Source organism: Boleophthalmus pectinirostris, unplaced genomic scaffold (assembly GCF_026225935.1).
Source record: "Boleophthalmus pectinirostris isolate CB_2022bp ecotype Guang Dong unplaced genomic scaffold, ASM2622593v1 HiC_scaffold_13, whole genome shotgun sequence".
In the NCBI taxonomy this organism is placed as follows: Eukaryota; Metazoa; Chordata; class Actinopteri; order Gobiiformes; family Gobiidae; genus Boleophthalmus; species Boleophthalmus pectinirostris.
In genome coordinates, this window is record NW_026571036.1 from 21,287,296 (window position 1) to 21,306,307 (window position 19,012).

General features: G+C 37.1%; 1 protein-coding gene across 8 annotated transcripts in view; it reads right to left on the minus strand.

Moving 5' to 3' along the window:
- Positions 1–17,274, minus strand: part of adgrg6 (adhesion G protein-coupled receptor G6) — a 102,227-nt gene extending 84,953 nt beyond the window's left edge. For all 8 annotated transcript variants that reach the window (XM_055149340.1, XM_055149344.1, XM_055149342.1 and 5 more), the window contains exons 1-2: positions 17,021–17,274; positions 1,398–1,480 (exon numbers count right to left, since the gene is read on the minus strand). In XM_055149340.1, the coding sequence (XP_055005315.1) occupies positions 1,398–1,480; positions 17,021–17,022 (85 nt within the window). In that variant the 5' untranslated portion in view covers positions 17,023–17,274. The remainder of the gene's footprint in view (positions 1–1,397; positions 1,481–17,020) is intronic.
- Positions 17,275–19,012: the final 1,738 nt, after the last annotated feature.

Sequence of the window (19,012 nt, forward strand, 5' to 3'; positions counted from 1 at the left end):
TAGAACTTTAGTTTCATATCTTCTCTTTGTGTGGAGTGAATCCCATATTATGTCAGATGCCCTTCCACAACAACAATAAGAGTTCTTTGTTTATACTGTATACATGATTCAATACACACTTTCTCCTAACCAAACACAAATATGCTGTTATTATTTTGCGGTACCCACGTCCAAGAACACTAAATCTAAACTGGAAATGACAAAAGATGCAATATCCCAAATGCCATGCTGATCCTAATCCACACGCCTGTTGCACCATGCGGTTGTCTCTCCACTATAGACCTGATTTATGCTTTGTCCTGACCACTGTTTCCTGGTGTGTGCGCGCACAGATAGAGAAGCAAAGGCCTGGGTAAATGATAAAACCACCCACACTCACAGCTCTCCACAATCCAACTATTGTGAGAGAGAGTTATGTCTGAGCCTCAGCCAATAGGGCACTAACAAGAGTCAGGCATCGCAAGACTATGATTTATGCAAGAACTTATGAAAATGATGATTAAATTACACATTCCAAGTCTTATTACTGACAATTGTTTACCGATAATTTAAGGGCTAAGTCTTAAAAATGCAAAAAATAAACCCACTAGTTCATTTTTAATTGCTGGTCCAAACTTATTACTCACTCTCCTAATGCATTCTTAGGATAATTAGTCACTGTAATGAGTTTATAAGCACTTTCAGATAACTTTCATGGTAAAACTACCAACTATTCTCCTAAAAGTCTTACTTCCTGGTTCACAGACAATAAAAAAGCTTTATATGCAGACAGCACAGTGGTCTAGTTTTGACCCTAACAGCTGCTTTTTACGAATAGTTCCTGGGGCATGACAACTTGTACTTAATTATGTGAAAAATAAAAATAGGTACATCCGCCATAAATTCGGCAGTATTATTAATTACAAATAGTGCTGACTTGTTCTGGGCTGATCCTGGTTTGAGCCCAATTTAGTCCCAAATTTTTATAGACAATAAATAATGATAAATGTAAATAATTGATTTGCCAAATTATTTCTATATAAGTTATTCAGTTTTGAGTGTCTATGGAAAAATTGAAAAAAATAATCTTGCTTCATTTTGCTGGTAAATGTTATTATAGTGCCAGTGTTTATATTTACTGCTTCTTAATTAGATCTTTAGATAGACAGATTAGATATTAGTTTTCACATTAGTAAACTCATCTTCCAGGGGTTGAAGTTGTATATTATATTATATTTATATTTTTCTCCACACAATTTCATTCAGTTTCTTTTGTAAATGCATATCGTTTATAATACATATGTTTATTTACAACAGCCGTGAGAACAACACTTATTTACTACCTGCACTAAACCTGCGCTCAGTATAATAGTAATAATAGTAAAAGTAATATAATATATGTTAAAATGGTGTCTTACCATTTGTGTGGAGGCACATCCAGAGCAGCACCAGAGGAAAGACTCCGCGCACGCTCCACCGTCCACCTCCAGCAGTGCACCCCCTAAAGGTCAAAGGTCACAAGCGTCAGAACATTGCATTACGTAAACAGTATACATAGATGAGAAGTACATAGTCAGCATGTGCTCCGCTGCGTTTTTAAACTTCATACACCTTCATTAGAATCATTTGGATCATTTCAGCCCTGGAAATGCCAGTCTCTGCTGAACAAACAATAAATCGTAGCTATTAGTTTGAAAACTACTGCTTCATGACATCACAAGGTGGAACAGAGCATTTTGAGCTTTGGAAATGTAGACAGAATAATAATAAAGGATTACTCAAACATGTGTGAATGAAAGAAAACACAACTCCAGGTATGTTTTTGAGGAGGTAAATTTATAACATGAAGTAAAGCTCACAAGAGTCAATTTTATGTAATATAGGACCAGTAATCATTAGTTGAAGATGCTTTTTAGAATAACAGCTCATTAACTTCTATCTTCTTATAAATAAGAATGACTGCTACAAGACTTGGTTCATTCATCTGATACCTTTAAGCATTATAAGAATGAACAAAAGCAAAAAGGTCCAAAAGATGTAGTTACAGTTATACAATAATACAATAATAAAATATAGGGTAAATAAAATGTCTAACTATACTTTCTGTAGCGCATTCATTCCTTATCTATTTCTCTTGTCTTAGCCTTAGCCGATGGACACTACCTTGGCCCTTTAACAGAATACAGCATAGATTAAATATCACAAAATGATTAAATTAATATGCAGAATGGATTTCACATCGACTAGTGCAGGGCTTTGTGAATGAGAAAAATTGTAGTGCCTTAAAAGCATGGAATCAATAACAGCTCTGATCTTTTATAATGCTGTGAAACTGTAAATCATCATTGGACTTTGATGTGTGAGTCCTGTAATTCAAAATGTATTTTATGTCAATAGCACCTCCATGAACGTCATGTACTGCAGTTTTCCTGATAAAAGAGAGGATGTTTTTAAAAGATGTCAAAGTCATATTTCCAGGGCATGTTTTTTCAATTAACCTGAGCTGTATGTACAAATCCAACCATAAACTCAAAGTCTGTTGAGGTACTTTGCCTCTCAACCAATCACTCACTGATCATTTTAAATACACACTACAACACTCCATGCTAGGCCTGATTTGTAAAAATACTGAATTGCAATTTTTCTGTTTGATTTGAGATGTATGTTATAAAATCTAAACTACAGGATTAGCAGTTTTACGTAAAACAAAACTGGATATTTTGTTGTTTGTGGAAGAAATTTTGGAACTTCAAAAACTGCAGCCTTTGTTTCCATTCATTGCAGTTAATCTTGCAGCCCCACTCCTGAAAACTGAACTCAAATCTTTTAATGTGACTAAGTAGGATTATACACTAGTAAGATACTTTTACTCCTGCAAATCTACATTACACAAAAAACATTTCATCCAACAGATTCCAGTGTGTCCTCTGCTGTATAAGAAACAATGTTTCCAACAACTCCTGTTCCTGAAAAGCAGCGTGAGTTTTCTAGTTAAACCATCAAAGGTTTTTATTTAGTAAACAATGCCACTACTTCCCTTATGGTAAAACAGGCTCATCCAGACTGGGTGAGGGCAAGAGAAATCATATGTGAACTGATGGACAACTGGCATTTGTAAATCATCTTACATCATCATCATCATCATCATCATCATCATGCACAAAGCTTTTCTGTTGGACGGTCATCTGCCGGTTTATCTCCATCAAGATATTATTGGTTTACCTGGAATGTTCCATAGTATGGCTTTAAATATATCTGTCTTGAATTTATTTGATTACAAGTGTTTTGCTAATAATTAATGATCCACAGATCTGACCTCAGAGCCGTAGCTTGCCATCCGGATGCCTTATGCATAGACGCTTTGATGTATTGTCTGACCTGAAACTTGTCCTAACAGCACTATCTGCTTATTAACCTGGGAATAAATATGTTAAATGTCACACAATGGGACCTATAGGTAAAGCAAGGACATCTCCACGGAGACAAGAAACTGGTTGACTCTTCAGCAGAACAGTAGTGCACCTTAATTCAAACGCACTCACAAACTGACTGAGACAGAGCCGTCTGAATGGCTCTGGAGATCAGGCCTGTTCTCTGTAAACAGCTCAGTCAGTTTGAGGATAAATCTGAATGATGACACTTCAGATATTTGTTTGTGATAGAAACAAATGAGGAGAACTTCCTAAAAACACACTTCCCCAGTGTTTACCAAACACAGACAGGTTGGATGGTTAAACAGAGCATGACCTCCCATTCGTCTCAAACAGAAATATGTCAAAAAAAAAAACAAAAACAAAAACAAACAAAAAAAACATAAGAGAATGAAGAGTAATGACAGACAGGCTTTGTCACCAAATAACATGGGCTCAAAACATCCTGTCTCAAGACAAGCTAGAGTCCATAAGTTAAGATTTTGCAATATTTTATAGTAAATAAATGTAACTGAGCACCTTTCTTTCAAGCCAAATGTTAGCACGCACAAAAGAAAAAAAACATCTTTTTTCCACATGTGCTCAATCTTGAGGTAGTTTTATCCTGAAGGATCTTGTGGCACGAAATCTGCTCCAGTCCATTTAAATAACAGCGTAACACTACTGTTTGCTCGAAAAAACTCAACAGCCTTATGTCCGTCTATTGTTAGTTCCCTTTGATTGTGGTGAGGCACTTTTTTATCAGGTGAAACAGAAAAGGCACACCAAAATTCTTGTAGAGGTGCAAATGCAATGAGCAGCAACATAAAAGTGAAAAAATGCATAGCACTCTGAACACACATACTACTTCTGTAACCACAGCTGTCCTGGGCCAGACTGGGAGACGTGGCTGCCACAGTGTGACTACTGCTCCTCTGATAGATGAAGAGCTTTATGTCCCAAGTTAGAGAAGTATTCACAGAACAGACCTTCTAGCACACAGCCAATAAAATGCAGTATTTTACACTCATGTCATTGCTGCAGTGCAAAGTACAAGATTTCTGTCCTCCCTTATAAAAAACATCTGCAGTTCAATATTTATTCTTAGTCTTTACAATACTTCATTATCCTTCTGTTTAAATAAGTAGAAATGAAATGTTGAAGCCCAGATTTAAAATTCAAAAGGTGCAGAAAGAATAGCAGAGAGTTGTGGAGAGAACCCCAAACTTTTAATGAAGTCTTTGGATCTGTCCCACCTTTCCATTGTGGTGCACTTATGCGCATGCAGCCACTGGCATTAATATTAAAAGCCTCTCAGAACAGAACAGTGTCTATGTGAACCACTGTCCACTGCACACACACAAATTCATGCATGTGCTGACATTCAGACTCAAGTCCAGTCTTTGTGGGAGCACGGGGTCCTTCCTCTGTCCCCTCCTCCCCAAGTAGTCCACCAAGACCACAGACCTGACCACATAAAGGCTCCAATTCATGCACCCAGGACTGGCCTCGGGCGGACATTTTGAAAAGCAAAGATACTGGACGTTACAGTGACAGAGGAGAAGAGACAGTCCGAAGAATGTTAGAAATGTGATTTTGGGAGATGTCACCTTCTTTGTGACAGTTTGAAGGTATTCAAATTCATAACATATGTTTTATTTCTTACTTCTTCTTCTTTCTTACTTCTCTTTCTTTTTTTATATCATTGTTCAAGCCTATAATCAAGTCCTAGCTATGGCCCACTCACTCATTTTTCTTGTCCCTCTGGCTTTCTGGTGAATTAGCTCAAATGCACAAGTAGTTTTTCACTGTAATTGTTTAAGACATTATGCAGTGTGGCCCATTTAGTTTCTAATCTTGAATAAAGGTCTTGCATATAGTTCAGTCTGTGCTAAAACACTTTCATTTGAATTGTTCACTTTACTGACTAGGGCTGGGTATCATTAAAAAGTTGCTGATACGATACATACGTCAGTACATAGGCTATGATACGATGTGTGTCTCAGTACAGTGCATTTTTGATTCAATATGACACACACTGCTCAAAAAAATTAAAGGAACACTTTGAAAACACATCAGAACTTAGTGTGAAAAAAAAAAATATGCTGGATATCTATACAAATATGGACAGGAAGGCCTTAAGACTGTTCCTAAGAATGGTCTTAGGAACAATAGGATGCCACCTCCTTTAATGGAAATAAAATGTTCAGATTACAGAGGGCTTTATTTTATAGACATTCTGAAAATCAAAGTGAAATAATGATGTGGCAGGCTACTCCATTATGACAGAATTTAATTTCTGCAACTCAAAATGCTTCTCAATATTTTCTGTGGCCCCCACTTCTTCACTCCAGGAGCCTGTTCGAGGTCATTCTGTAGATCACGGGCACTGCTCAACCTCTTCCTTCTTGCACAAAAGAGCAGATATTGGTCCTGCTGATGAGTTGAGGACGTTCTACGGCCCTGTCCAGCACTTCTAGAGTAACTGTCTGTCTCCTGAAAAAATGGTTTTGAGCAGTATGTTTAAAATCAATCTGATACGGTTCAGTAAAGAATAAAGGCTTTCAGCTTCTTACTTAAGTACATTTTGTTTAGTGTGTGTTACTAACTAAAAGAACACTCAGACTTTTGCACTGGGCATTACTGACTCATATCTTATCATGGCTGTGATATTATCTGTCCAAAGAGAATATGAAATACACCCACTTTCATCATTAAACAGTGAACAAGCCAGTTTCCTTCCTTTAAACAAGCAGCACATTGTAGCACTGTCACAAAATAATATGGTAAAAACTCTCTTGGCGATTTATCGACACAGCACAGCAATATTTGAATGTGAATAAGCCACTTGATGAAAAAAGTTTGGATAGCCCCTGGTTTAGACTAGTTTATCCTTGGCGTATCCTATGCTCTGTCCTGATTTAGTTTTCTTGTAATTTTTCTGTGATCATTGTGTTTTGCTATATAAATCCAAATAAATTAATTGATCGATTGTTTATTCCTTAAATGGAGTTTTCTTTAGTGGAATGTGACATATGACCCTGAAACCCTTTAAAATAACAGATGTAACCCAAACAAATACACCAGGATATAAGGGCTGGTCCCTTTACAGCAGCTTTGGGCCTTTCACCAGTTCGAGCCGTAGTAAAAAATCCATTACATTCATTCACTATGGAGCATTCGCGCTCACTTCACCAGCTCTACATGTATTTCTACGGACCATGAAGTGCACGACTATTATGCAGTCCTATGAGAATCATCATCATCACTTTGTTTAACCATAGAGGAAATTATTTTGTTACTCTGCAAATGATAAAACAATAAAACTCATTACACAACAAAGGATTATCTAATAACAGCAATAAAGGAAATAATTAAAGTGTTTAATGGGAAAATAAGTAAGAAACATATTAAAAATAAACACGTCAGATGCAGTGTGCAGTGATTTGAACTGGGAGCACTTCACAACATACGCAGATGCCACAAGAACTGTACTTTTGGAGATAATCTAAAAATATTTTAACGACACTTTAACATGGGACTGTCACAATAACACATTTTATTACTTTTGTATTTACTTCTGAGTGATAGAAATTAATCATCTGACCCTGTACAGCTCACATTTTATAGTACAACAAATACATGATACTAGATTACTCACTGGCACAAAGAAAAATGTACATAGGATAAATATAGAACCACCAAAATTATTGCTCCAGCTCAAATTTACTGAACATGAAGTTGCTATAGTCACAGGCCTAATGAAACGTCGCCTCTTCTTTTAAACCAATGGTGAGACTAATTCCTATATAATGGACTTTTAATGACAGCATATTCATGGGATTTTTGTACTCTATCCATAAACAAAACATTAAAAGAGGAGGTTTTGTTGTCAATAGATGCGTATAAGAAGCTTTCATACCACATGAACCTAAACATTGTATTATTTAGCTGCCTGTTTTAACTGTTAAAGGATCCATACTACGTTATTTTCTGATCTATGTTATAATGTTATTTCTGCATTACAAACATACTTGGAGTATTTAGGCAGAGTTTTTCTCACAAACTAAAAACACTCCTTCCTTGTGATCTCATGTGGTAATACAGGTAGTGCTCCACTGTGTTTCTAAACTCCATGCACCTCCACTAAAACAATTTGGATCATTTCAGTCCTGGAATTGCCCATCTCTACTGAATTAAAAGTAAAATGTAGCTGAGCATTTTGAGGTTTGGAGATGTAGACAGACTAAAAGTAAGTGAATGAAACACAAAACACAAATCCAAGTATGTTTATGATGAAGTAACAACATTTTAACATGGCCTTTTTGTATAATATAGGACATTTAAAACATTTGAAACATCTTGATTTGTCATAACCTGTAATTACATCTTTGGAGGGTTTGAGTGATCTATTGTATTAGTATTGAACTCATTTTCCACTAGTTTAATGTCTATGGTATAGGGATGTAACGATATCCAAAACTCACGGTACGATATTGTTACGACACGATATTTATTGTGATCTTTTGGAGAGGCTAATAGATGTTTTGGGTAGGATACTTCTTGCTTTTGAAATACCTTGACAAGACTTTGGTGTGAATCATTACTGTCATAATCTGAAGAATTAAAGTAAAAAACTCTATTTCTTTATGTTGTCTGTGGTGAAATGAATCATGGGATGTGTAGTTCCTGATGTTTTATAACTGTTGCTATTATAAAACAAGGCATTCAATATATTGTGACAATCCACCATATTAGTGTGAGCCCTTTGACGATATATCACGATATTTCAGTTATTGTTACACCACTACTATGGTATAAATGAACAGGCACCAAGACGGAAAGTCAGTTCACGTGGTCTGGTCTTATTGTAATACAAACCCTGATCTCTATTTACACATACAAGTTGCACTGGCTGGGCAAAGGAATTTACAGGCATGGCGCTGGTTCAAACTGACATTACTACCTTTGCCAGTGTAGCCATCACCCTGTATCAAATTCTGCCCCTTTAATGTCACTGGTCTCAAAAATCTCACATATTTAATTAAACACATTCTTCAGAATAACCAGACGCCGCATTGAACCAGCTCCAGATATGGGTCACTGTGGAGACCTGGATAGTTCTGAGTGTGACGTAAAAGGGGTTTAACCTTCTCAGTGAAGAGGAGAGCAGTTTAAATGGGTGACCGAAACTTGTCACTCTTAAACAAGTGTCTCATTGATAGAAGGGAATATGTGGAGGAGATGCTCTGTGTGGCTCTGATAACAGCTCGAAGAAACTGACCTAACTTTTTTCATTAAGGGCTGGGTATCGAAAAACAGATGAAGCGAAGGGCCATAGTCTGGTGGTCAGTATCGTGAATAGATAGAATGAGCCACCACACCTTTATTCATGCTTAGATCCTCAATAGGAAACACTAAACATTTGATAATGGTTTAACAAAGGTAGATTTAAAAGAAAAACTGCATGTTAAAGTACTGCTTATCGGACATATGAGCCAATTTACCTGCAAGTCTAAGGGCCAAAGTTTGGACATCAATATTTGGATATCAAACAAAGTCCAAATCCAGCTTTTCATGTAAAAGGAAAGAAAGAGTAAAAAAGAAACAAGAAATGTGCTGATTGCTTCGGACTGGGGCAAGGCTCACATCACTTACTTAAAGGGACAGAATTTTGGACATAAGACCTCATTTCCTAGTTAGCCAGAGTGTTGGAGACATGTGGAGACACTTACCTCCAGTCCTTGTATTTGCAGAGGTCACTGGTGCTAGGCTAGTGCATGTCAATGGCCATAGTTAGCCTGCCACTAAAAACAGTCTTACCCACTCCACAAAACGCACGAAGCAAATCTATTATTGTGCCAGACTGTCGATGTAAATGTCTGTGTTGATAGAAGAATGTCTGAAATAAACCTAACCTTGCATCACATGAATCGTCACATGTTGAGGGACTATTTTCTCAGCAGCAGCGGAATTTTACTTTGCTGGTAAGACAGGTGCTAGGTGATATCAGTCTGCCACTGGCAAGTTTTCTATCAAGAAGTACAACTCTCTGCTTCTGCTCGGGCATAAATCCTTCAAATGCAAGGCTGGTTTTACTTGAAAATTATTCTATCGACACAGACATTCACATCAACAGTCTGACATTATGGTTGTTTTGCTTCGGGTGTTTTGTGGAGTGGGGTAAGACTGTTTTTAGTGGCAGGCTAACTATGGCCATTGACATGTACTAGCCTAGCACCAGCGACCTCTGCAAATGCAAGGACTCGATGGAATATTTTAAAAAGTGTCTTCACACATCTCCAACACTCTGACTCACTAGGAAATGAGATCCTATGTACAAAATTCAGGACTGTCCCTTTAACAGTTTCTGAGTATCAATCATTGCAAGCTACAGGATCCACTGTTACAACCAAATCAGAGGTGGGTAGAGAAGTACTGTACTGAAGTAAGAATATCATTATTTCAAATCAAAATTATTCAAGTAATCGTAAGTGGTAAGTGTAAAAAAGTATTTGGAGAAACTACTGCTCAGTTCAGTCCAATTCAGTTTGTTTTTTGTATTGTATTTTTGTATAGGGCTCGTCAAAATATTGATGTACCTTCTGATTTATAATTTGAAGCTAATATCACATTAATAAATACAATAAATTTCATATAATCTGGACCACAAAAACAACAACAAATTCATATCTGAAAGAGTAGTGGAGGTTCTGCCACCTGCTTGTCTCCATGGAGATATTACAGTCTTTGTTTGCTTGCATGAATGTTTTCTTACTGTGAGTGGACTAGCCTCTCCACAGATCTTATCTATAACTTGGTCACGCGCTGTCAGCTGCTTGTTTTTCCCCATGGAGGTAAATATACGCAATGCCATACTGTATTCTAGGCCAGGGGTGTCAAACTCAAATTCACAGAGGGCCAAAATTAAAAACTAAGTTGTCGGCCAAACTAAATATTTATTGAAAAATTTCAGCAATATCTGCATGTTTTCTCTTCTTTCGAGATATGTAATGTTAAACCTTTTCTTATTAAAATAAATGTTTAATAACTAAATTTTAAATAAATAATGTCTCTATAGCCAGTCGGGCCAGCTCTAATACACATCTGAAAAATTCTCGCAGGCCAAATATAATTATATCACAGGCCAAATTTGGTCCCCGGGCCTGAGTTTGACATGTCTCTTCTAAGCAAAGCAATAACCTCTCAATTAAGAAAAGCAGGTAGTGAAATGACACGCAGCTCCTTTAATCACTTAATACATACAGGGGCATAGATGTTATTGCTCAGCCCATAGATTTATCAAATATGAACCTTCAATCTCACATATGCTTCAAAAAGGTCTATAAAAATTCTTGAAAAGTCAAACAACCAGCATGAGACGTAGTTGGAGGCCTTTGACTATATCCATATTAAGACAAAATTTTTATTGATTCGACATTTCTTCCATAAACACCTCACTGGGTAAAAGTGTGCATCACAACAGGGTCATAGCAAACGTCAGAACACAGAGCAGGCGCTACAGCCACAGAGACTGAGAAACACAGCGTAAACATAGCAACTAATGTGACAGCTAATGTGAATGTGCCATTGTTTTTCGTGCTGCTGGAGTTCTGAGTCATTTCAGATTATTGTAAATGTGGAAATATATTCAAAAATGACAAGCCCCCCCAAAATATCATGTGGACAAAAGGGTTCTTATAATAAATTTAAAGAGACTGTGCCCAACTTTGAAGAATATGTTTATGAATGAACTATTAGCCCCGCCCACTCACTTTTTTTTAACATTGAACCATGGCAGAGAAGCGTCTAAGTGTGATAGTGACCGATATATATATATATATATATATATATATATATATATATATATATATATATATATAGTTCTCATTAAGTTAATTAAGTAATCTATCTGTCTCGAGTAGTTACTTCCAGATGTACCGTCCAAATTGTACCGACAATGTTCTACAGTCTCACTTTTTACACAAATTTCTGATTATTTAAAAATATGGAAATATGTTATAATATGGCATACTAACAAAGTCGTTTCTTTTATCTTTATGTTGATCCTGACAGAGAAGGGTCTATATGAAATAATAACAGGTAGTTGTTTCTATATGGTTGGATAACTGTATCTGTCACGAGTAGTGAAAAATGCGTCAGTTCATTTTTTACACACAAAAAGCCATTTCAGATTATTATACATGTGGAAATACATAAAAAAAAGTGCCCCAGAATATTATGTAGACAGAACTAAGGCTCTTACAATGAAAGTAAGGGGACTGTACCTGATTTTTAAGGATGTCTGAAGAATATGTTTATGAATGAACTGTTAGCCCCACCCACTCAATTATTTCTCTTACTCTATAAGCTCTATTCAAGGAAAACCAGGGAGACGTTTGGAAAAAAGTGATTACAAATTCCCAGGCTCAGTTTTCGTCATCTAAATGTGATTGCAGCGTTCCATTATGTTCGGCTAATCAACAATTACACCCACACCTGTTTTTATCATTTCCCCACTGACACACGACTCCGAGCGCACTGGGTACATGTGAATAGAAGAGACGAAGGCATCAAATTTTAGATAATTCTAAACAGTACATACATATGCAGTCTTCATTTTACCACTGATCACATTTACTTCATTAGGTTTTATCACAGTCTGTTTTAATAGATCCATGTTAGGCGAGCCAAGTGTTGCTAACTACACCGAAAGTTGTAATGGCATCTTTGCAAACGCCTTCCTGGTTTGTGACATAAGCGCGTGAATAGAGCCTATTTGAACCATGACACAGAAGAGGTAGTTGCTTCTACCCTATTTTTCTGACTATATGTTGCTCCATAGTATAAGTTACACCAGCCAAAAAATGCATAATGAAGAAGAAAAAAACATATATAAGTTGCACCGGACTACAAGTCGTACTCTTTGGAGAAAATGTATTTTATAAAATCAGAGACCCGGGAGGGACCGACATTTCATCTCGAAAGGCAAGTTATAATAATAACAATAGAATAGAGAACAAAAGGCAGTTGCATATTAAGAGTTCTTCAGATAACTATAGCACAAACAACATAACAAGTTTACCAAACTCTCCATCTCACTCTAGATCACTAAATCCATCGAATTCTTCATCTGTAGTGTCACTTCTGAGCAACTCTGTGACCACAAGGTAAACAGAGTACTGCTTCTGTGTAGCTGTCCTCAGACTCAGTATCAGTTCCAGTTAGAATTATTCTGGCCTTTCTGAATCCCGGCAGGATGGTTTCGGTTGTCAGTGAAGTCCAGGCTTTGTCGATCCAACCACTGACTTCCAGGAAAGTTGCATGGCCCACCCTCCTGGTTGCTGTGAAGCTGTGTTCTCCAGCCCTGCCTTTCACCAGTCCCTCGCAAGTTTTTCGCTCATTCCAAACTTTCTTTCTGCTGCTCGAGTACTGTTTTCTGCTGAATATTTCACTACTTGCAGCGGGACAGAGACCCTTACTGCAAGAGACATGCGCAGTAGAGTGCGAAGTGACAGTGGTACAGGAGTAATAGGAGTAGCAGATACTGACACACAAGCCTTGAGCGCCCTCTCGCGCCTGTCAGTGTGAAAATTTTAATATGTAAGTCGCACTGGAGTATAAGTCACACCCACTATGAAACAACCCAAACCCAAACCCAAACCATGAAAAAAAGTGTGACTTATAGTCCAAAGTATATGTTATACGGTTTATCCATCCCTGCTTCTACAACATCCCAGATGAAGTAAAAATAGTTTTCCCTAAACTAAAATTCCTAGTTATTATCTTCTGAAGGGCCCATATTATGTATTTTTAAGATTTCTGTTGTTGTTGTTTCGCCATCAAAAACACAACCAGAGTTTATTTCATTTCATTCACACATGGTTAACAGACAAACCCTGCATATTTACACTTAATTCTTCTCTCAAGTAGAAAACATTCTGTTCCAGCTTGTAATGTCATGTGGTAAGACAGGACGTGGTCCACTTTGTTTTTAAATTCCATACTCCTTCACTAGAATCATCACATAAGGTGGAACCGAGCATCTTTGGGGATGTAAACTGATTAATAATAAAAAAAAACTCAAACGTGTGAATGAAACAAAACAGATTTCCAGGTATGTTTGTAAGGAGGTTACAGCATTATAATATGGCTTAAAGCTCTCAAGAGTCTAAATTGCATAATGAGGGATCTTAAAGTAATTAAGTAATACATAGATACACAAACATTCAGCAATCACATCGGCAAACCACAATGACAATTTTGAGCCACACCTGAATTCTACATCCTGTTTATCTCAGCTATTACTCAAATTGACATCTCTATCCACAGTCACTTGCCATTAAATATCAAAACAGTGCATGACCTTTCTCACTAATAATTACAATGTTTTCCATCTCCAAATTACTAGAATGAAAAAATATATTTTGAAAAGATAATGTTTATGAGAGGACAAAGTTTTACCTAATTCTCTGGACATGTATCCATGACCATATTTGTTTTCTAGTTACTTTCCCCTTGACATCAGAAAACAGGAATGAGTTGACTTCACTGTTGCCTAGAAACATACAAAAATTGATGAAATTACGTTTTACCAATTGGTCCAGTCCTGTAGCCTTCAGTCCAGTAGTGTTGACATAAACTGAGCAGATCCATTGACTTAAAATGAGTTCATTGTCCCACTGCCATCTGGGGAGTTATACAATTCAGCAGGTACAAAACAGGTCATGTGGAGTCAATGTTACACAATTTGACTCTGCCATTTCAGTTAAACGTCCTGTATTACGCAAAAGTACTATATTGCACAAAATGTATTCTTGTAAGTCATGTTTAATGTTAAAACCATACCTGGAGTTGTGTTTTGCTTCATTCACACATTTGAGTAACCCTTTATTATTAGAGGTGTAACGATATCCAAGTCTCACAATACGATATTGTCACGGTATGAACCTCATGGTACAGTATTTATTGCAATATTTTGTGAAGGCTAAGAGAACTGTTGATATGCTACATTTTACTCTTAAAATGCCTTGACAAGACTTAATCCAAAGAACTAAGACTTAAAAGTGCTTAGAACTCTTATTTCTTCATGTAGTCTGCATTGAAATGGTCTATGTAGTTCCCTCTGTCTTTTCTTGTAACTACTGCTGCACCATAACTCTTAATTTAATCCAAGAGACTTGTGATTTGATATTTTGTGACGGCCCACTGTATTATTGTGCGAACTTTGACAATACAATATCATGATATTTCGTTTTTTGTTACATCTCTATTTATTATTAGTCTGTCCACATCTCCAAAGCTCAAAATGCTCTGTTCCAGCTTGTGATATCATGAAGTTGTAGTTTTCATCTTACCTTTTACCTTTAGTTCAGTAGAGATTGAACATTCCAGGGCTGAAATCATCCAAATGATTCTAGTGAAGATGTATTGAGTTTAAAAACACAGTGGAGCACTTCTTGTATCACCACAGGACATCACAGTGTTTATGTGTTAAACGAGTGAATGAAACAAACCACAACTCCAGGTATGTAAGTGAAGAAGAAACAATCTCTTTAATAAGAAATGTACTTTCACTTCACTTTAATTGTGTACTGTGTAACCGCCTATTTGTCTCCATGATGTGATGCCTTTATCTGGAATGTTCCACAGAATGGCACTTATCTCTATGAACATACAGAGGACAAAAAAAGTGATAAAACCAACTGATTATTAACAAGCTATATGTTTAAAACTGTGGAACATGTACAGGCAATGCAATAACATGTCCACGAATCCCCATTAGAGAAGTTACGCAGTGCAGCTTTAAATATTTTTTCAGACTAAAGTCACATTTTGTATTGATCACAGGCTCAAAATGTGTTGTTTAATTTAATTTTGTATTTTTTCGTGAGTTTTCAGTCAATCATGGTTACTACAGAAACACTCCACCATAGAAATACATGTAGAACACCTCCCCAACTGGATGTCACTGCAACGTATTAACACTCATTGCATCTACAAAGTCTTCTGTCTTGTCTTTTATTGCCCCGTCACTATTATGGAGTCATCTTTGAGGAAAGCCTCCCTGGTTTGAATCCTCCGTCTCCTCTGGTCTCACACCGGGGCTGATGTAGATTGTAAACATATGCAGAGTCTATAGGCAGCCAAAGGCATCATGGAACAGCCTTTCCCAGCAGCGCTCCGGAATGGAAAAAAAAAAAAAAGGATAATCCCACAATCCATCTATTCCCAAACTGTGGAAGTGAAGCCAGAGGTGGAACATGGGAAATTAGAGCTGATTATATTCAAGCGCATTTACAAAGGAGCCTCTCTCTATGTTTGGGTTTAGGCTGTAAGGTATAAGGAGAGAGATTCAAGATCATTCTGGCGTTTGCACAACACTGAGTCCGCAAAGACAAAAGAATAGTTTGAGAGACTATTACGTTTGAGCTGAAATATAAGTTTTTCAAAATAAGAAAACTCATTCTTGATAAAATAGACAGAGATAAGAGGTTTGGTTCCAGTCTACTGACATAGAGCGAGTCAGTCTTATAAAGCAGGGCCAAACTCTAGCGCCACGGTTGACAGTTTGACCCCTGCTACCCATGTCCTATACCGCTGTTGTGTCCTTAAGCAAGAGGGTTAGGATTAGTCACTTAGCTATATCACTGAGAGAAACCAAGGTTGCGAAAATGTCAGCCACACTTCTGTAACCAAGTCCAAAAAGTGAAGGAATATTTACAAAATTGGAAAACAGCTTTAAGAGTCTATTATTAGAATTATGTGATTATCATTCGACCATCCACTAAATCTCACTATTACAAGCTCAGAAATAAAACTGTTCAACACCAGAAAGTGACATGACATGGATATACTGGACCAATACTTAAAGTCAAAGCAAACACTGTGAGTTTGTCTGAAACCACCATTTTGGTCAGACTGAAGAAGCCAACATAAAGAATTTTAAAGGCGACGAAACACCACAACTGAGCTATGATTACAGTTTCCATCAGCTAATAGCCGCACTCCAGCTCAGGGCCAAACTACAGCAATAAGCAAGTTAAAAAGCAACGTTAAAGCTGCATGAAAGTATTTATTTAAGTTTTAATGTAACGTGCCAACTTTGTTTTACATCTGAAATTGACGAAACTGCGAATAAATAAGCAGGGGCCTACAAAAGATCAGATTTCATAATACAACTGTACCATTAAATATTAGGATTATATTGGACATTGGATTTTTGAACACAACAAAACAATTTAACAACTCAACTTTTCGCCAATTAGAACATTTTAAATATATTTCATGTTTTTATAATAACTTGCGTCATTCTATGGACAAGTGCCCATAAACTTAAAAAAACGCGACAATCACGTCTGCTTATTTTCTTTGTTTCAGATCATTTTGTTTTGTTGTAATTTCATCTTTTCTTCTTTTAGCATCTGGACATTTACAAATGAGCACACTTAAAACGTTACATCCCCGGTTAGAAGACTTGACATGACATGAGAGCGCGTATTCCCCTTCACCCTCAACTTTACATCGGGAGAAATGTAGCCCCACAAACTTTGCAGACGTGCCAAACTTGAACTTTACAGCTTTAAGGTTAGAGTTGAGCGCCTTTTCTACACAGATGACCGGCTACTTACATGTTTTATTGGAGCGGCAGCTGGTCTCCTCTCAGTAACATCGTCCTGACGCACAAAAGTGTCCAACAAAAAGTTCCCCTCAAAAATTTAAAACAAGAAAAAGAACTTTATCCAAAAGTCCGGCGCGCTCTGGGCACACGCGCGTAAAAGCAAAGTTTGGAGACAGTCCTTGGAGAAGTGAAGTGGTAACTCTGAGTAAAGGAGGAGAGAGGGACAGAAAGAGCGAGAGAGAAAGAGGGATGTTCGGGCAGCGGCGGGAGCGCGCACCGGTGACGTGCACAGCTGAGGTTTGGGTTCGACGATCAGCGGACAGTCCGGAGACTGAGACGTGTCAAGGTACAGAAAGAACCGATATCTTCCGGTAAGATTTCAGAATAAAATCATAGCAGAAGGAAGTCACGAACACTGAAGAAAACAACCATTTAAACTATATATCCTTTTTCAAATTTTAGTAACAGCAGCTACGAGGTTGAGTGGTTGAACACAATGTAGATCTTAATGAAATGCAGGTTGCAGACATGCTGTAAATAGACTATAGTCTACAGTCTGTGATCATTTAAAAAGGCACATATGTAACTTTTTAGTGAAAGCTCTGCCTCCTACTCTCTCTGGAAATGTTATTTCTTTGTCTAGAATGTTCTACAGTAGTAGAAGTGCTATTTGGATCTACAGAAATTGTGCAAAATTGTCCTTTTGGTGCTCTTCAGTGTACAAAATAATTAAAAGCCTTTAATACCACATGGCAGATCAAGGCATGTACCATGTGGCATAGAGGCTTTTAATTATTTTGTACTTTTAGAATGCCTCAGCTTTGTATTGTATCTATTGTATGTATGTATGTATGTATGTATGTATTGTATGTATGTATGTATGTATGTATTGTACAGTATGGCTTTACGCTTATAGCAGGCGATGCAGCCAGGCCAAGTCACAGGTCGACTGAGAGACAAGCCTTCTCACAGTATGAATTTATGTTTTTAAAGGCATGTTTAAACTAAATAACAACTAGAATTAATTAAATGCAAGACCTACTAATGTGATAGGCCTACTGTAAAAACATTAAAGGATTATGCCATTATAATGCTGTTTGCTCATCACAAACATACCTGGGGCTGTTGTTTTTTTCATTCACACATGTTTAACACACAAATTCTTCTGTCAAACAGAAAACACTCTGTCTCTACTGAGCAAAAGGTAAAAATACAAATACGAATACAGCGATCTACAAAGATATAGACCTAATCCAGTGTTAAAAAGTGTTAAACAACTAAGAGTGAAAATTCTACACAAGAGAAATAATTACAAGGAGATGATTCAAACAGCCTTTACATGTCTCCTGTCTCTTACAGTGATTTGATCTGATTAAAGTCAAATGAGGCGCGCTGGATTCGTTCACCTCCACCGCCCTGTGCTTTATTCTGTCTGATGGTTATCTACAGGTGAACACCTTTACTGCTCTGTGATTGGTCAAAAGAGGAGGAAAGGAAAGTGAGCAAACCAGGAAGTAATGACGCTGAACGAACAGATCCACATCACACGCCCAAGTGGTTCAAGGCAATTTGTAGAAATGAAATATGAATGTGCCTCATACCTCATTTAGGTTTTACTTTAGATGTTGAGCCTTAAAATGTTCCATACCAAGGATTTTCCACTGACTGCATGTTTGAATATTTCTAATTCATGTCACTGAACATGAACATCACCTATAGAATATATAAGGAGTTTAAAGTGCGCTGTGCAAATGTTCTTGTGGAGGGTCCATCAGCCACTTGTCTCCATGGAGATATTATGCTTTCAATGGTATGAAATTAAATGGTATGAAATTAAACATATCAAGATGTTTTTCATGATGGGTGTTTCTATTGCTCAAAAATACAATAATCCCTTCTGTGAATGGGGCGACTCTCCACAGATCTGAATTGTAATGTAGCGGAGTGCTCTAAGGTGACATTCTGGAGATAAGCAGGCTGATAGAAATGTTACACAGTGCAC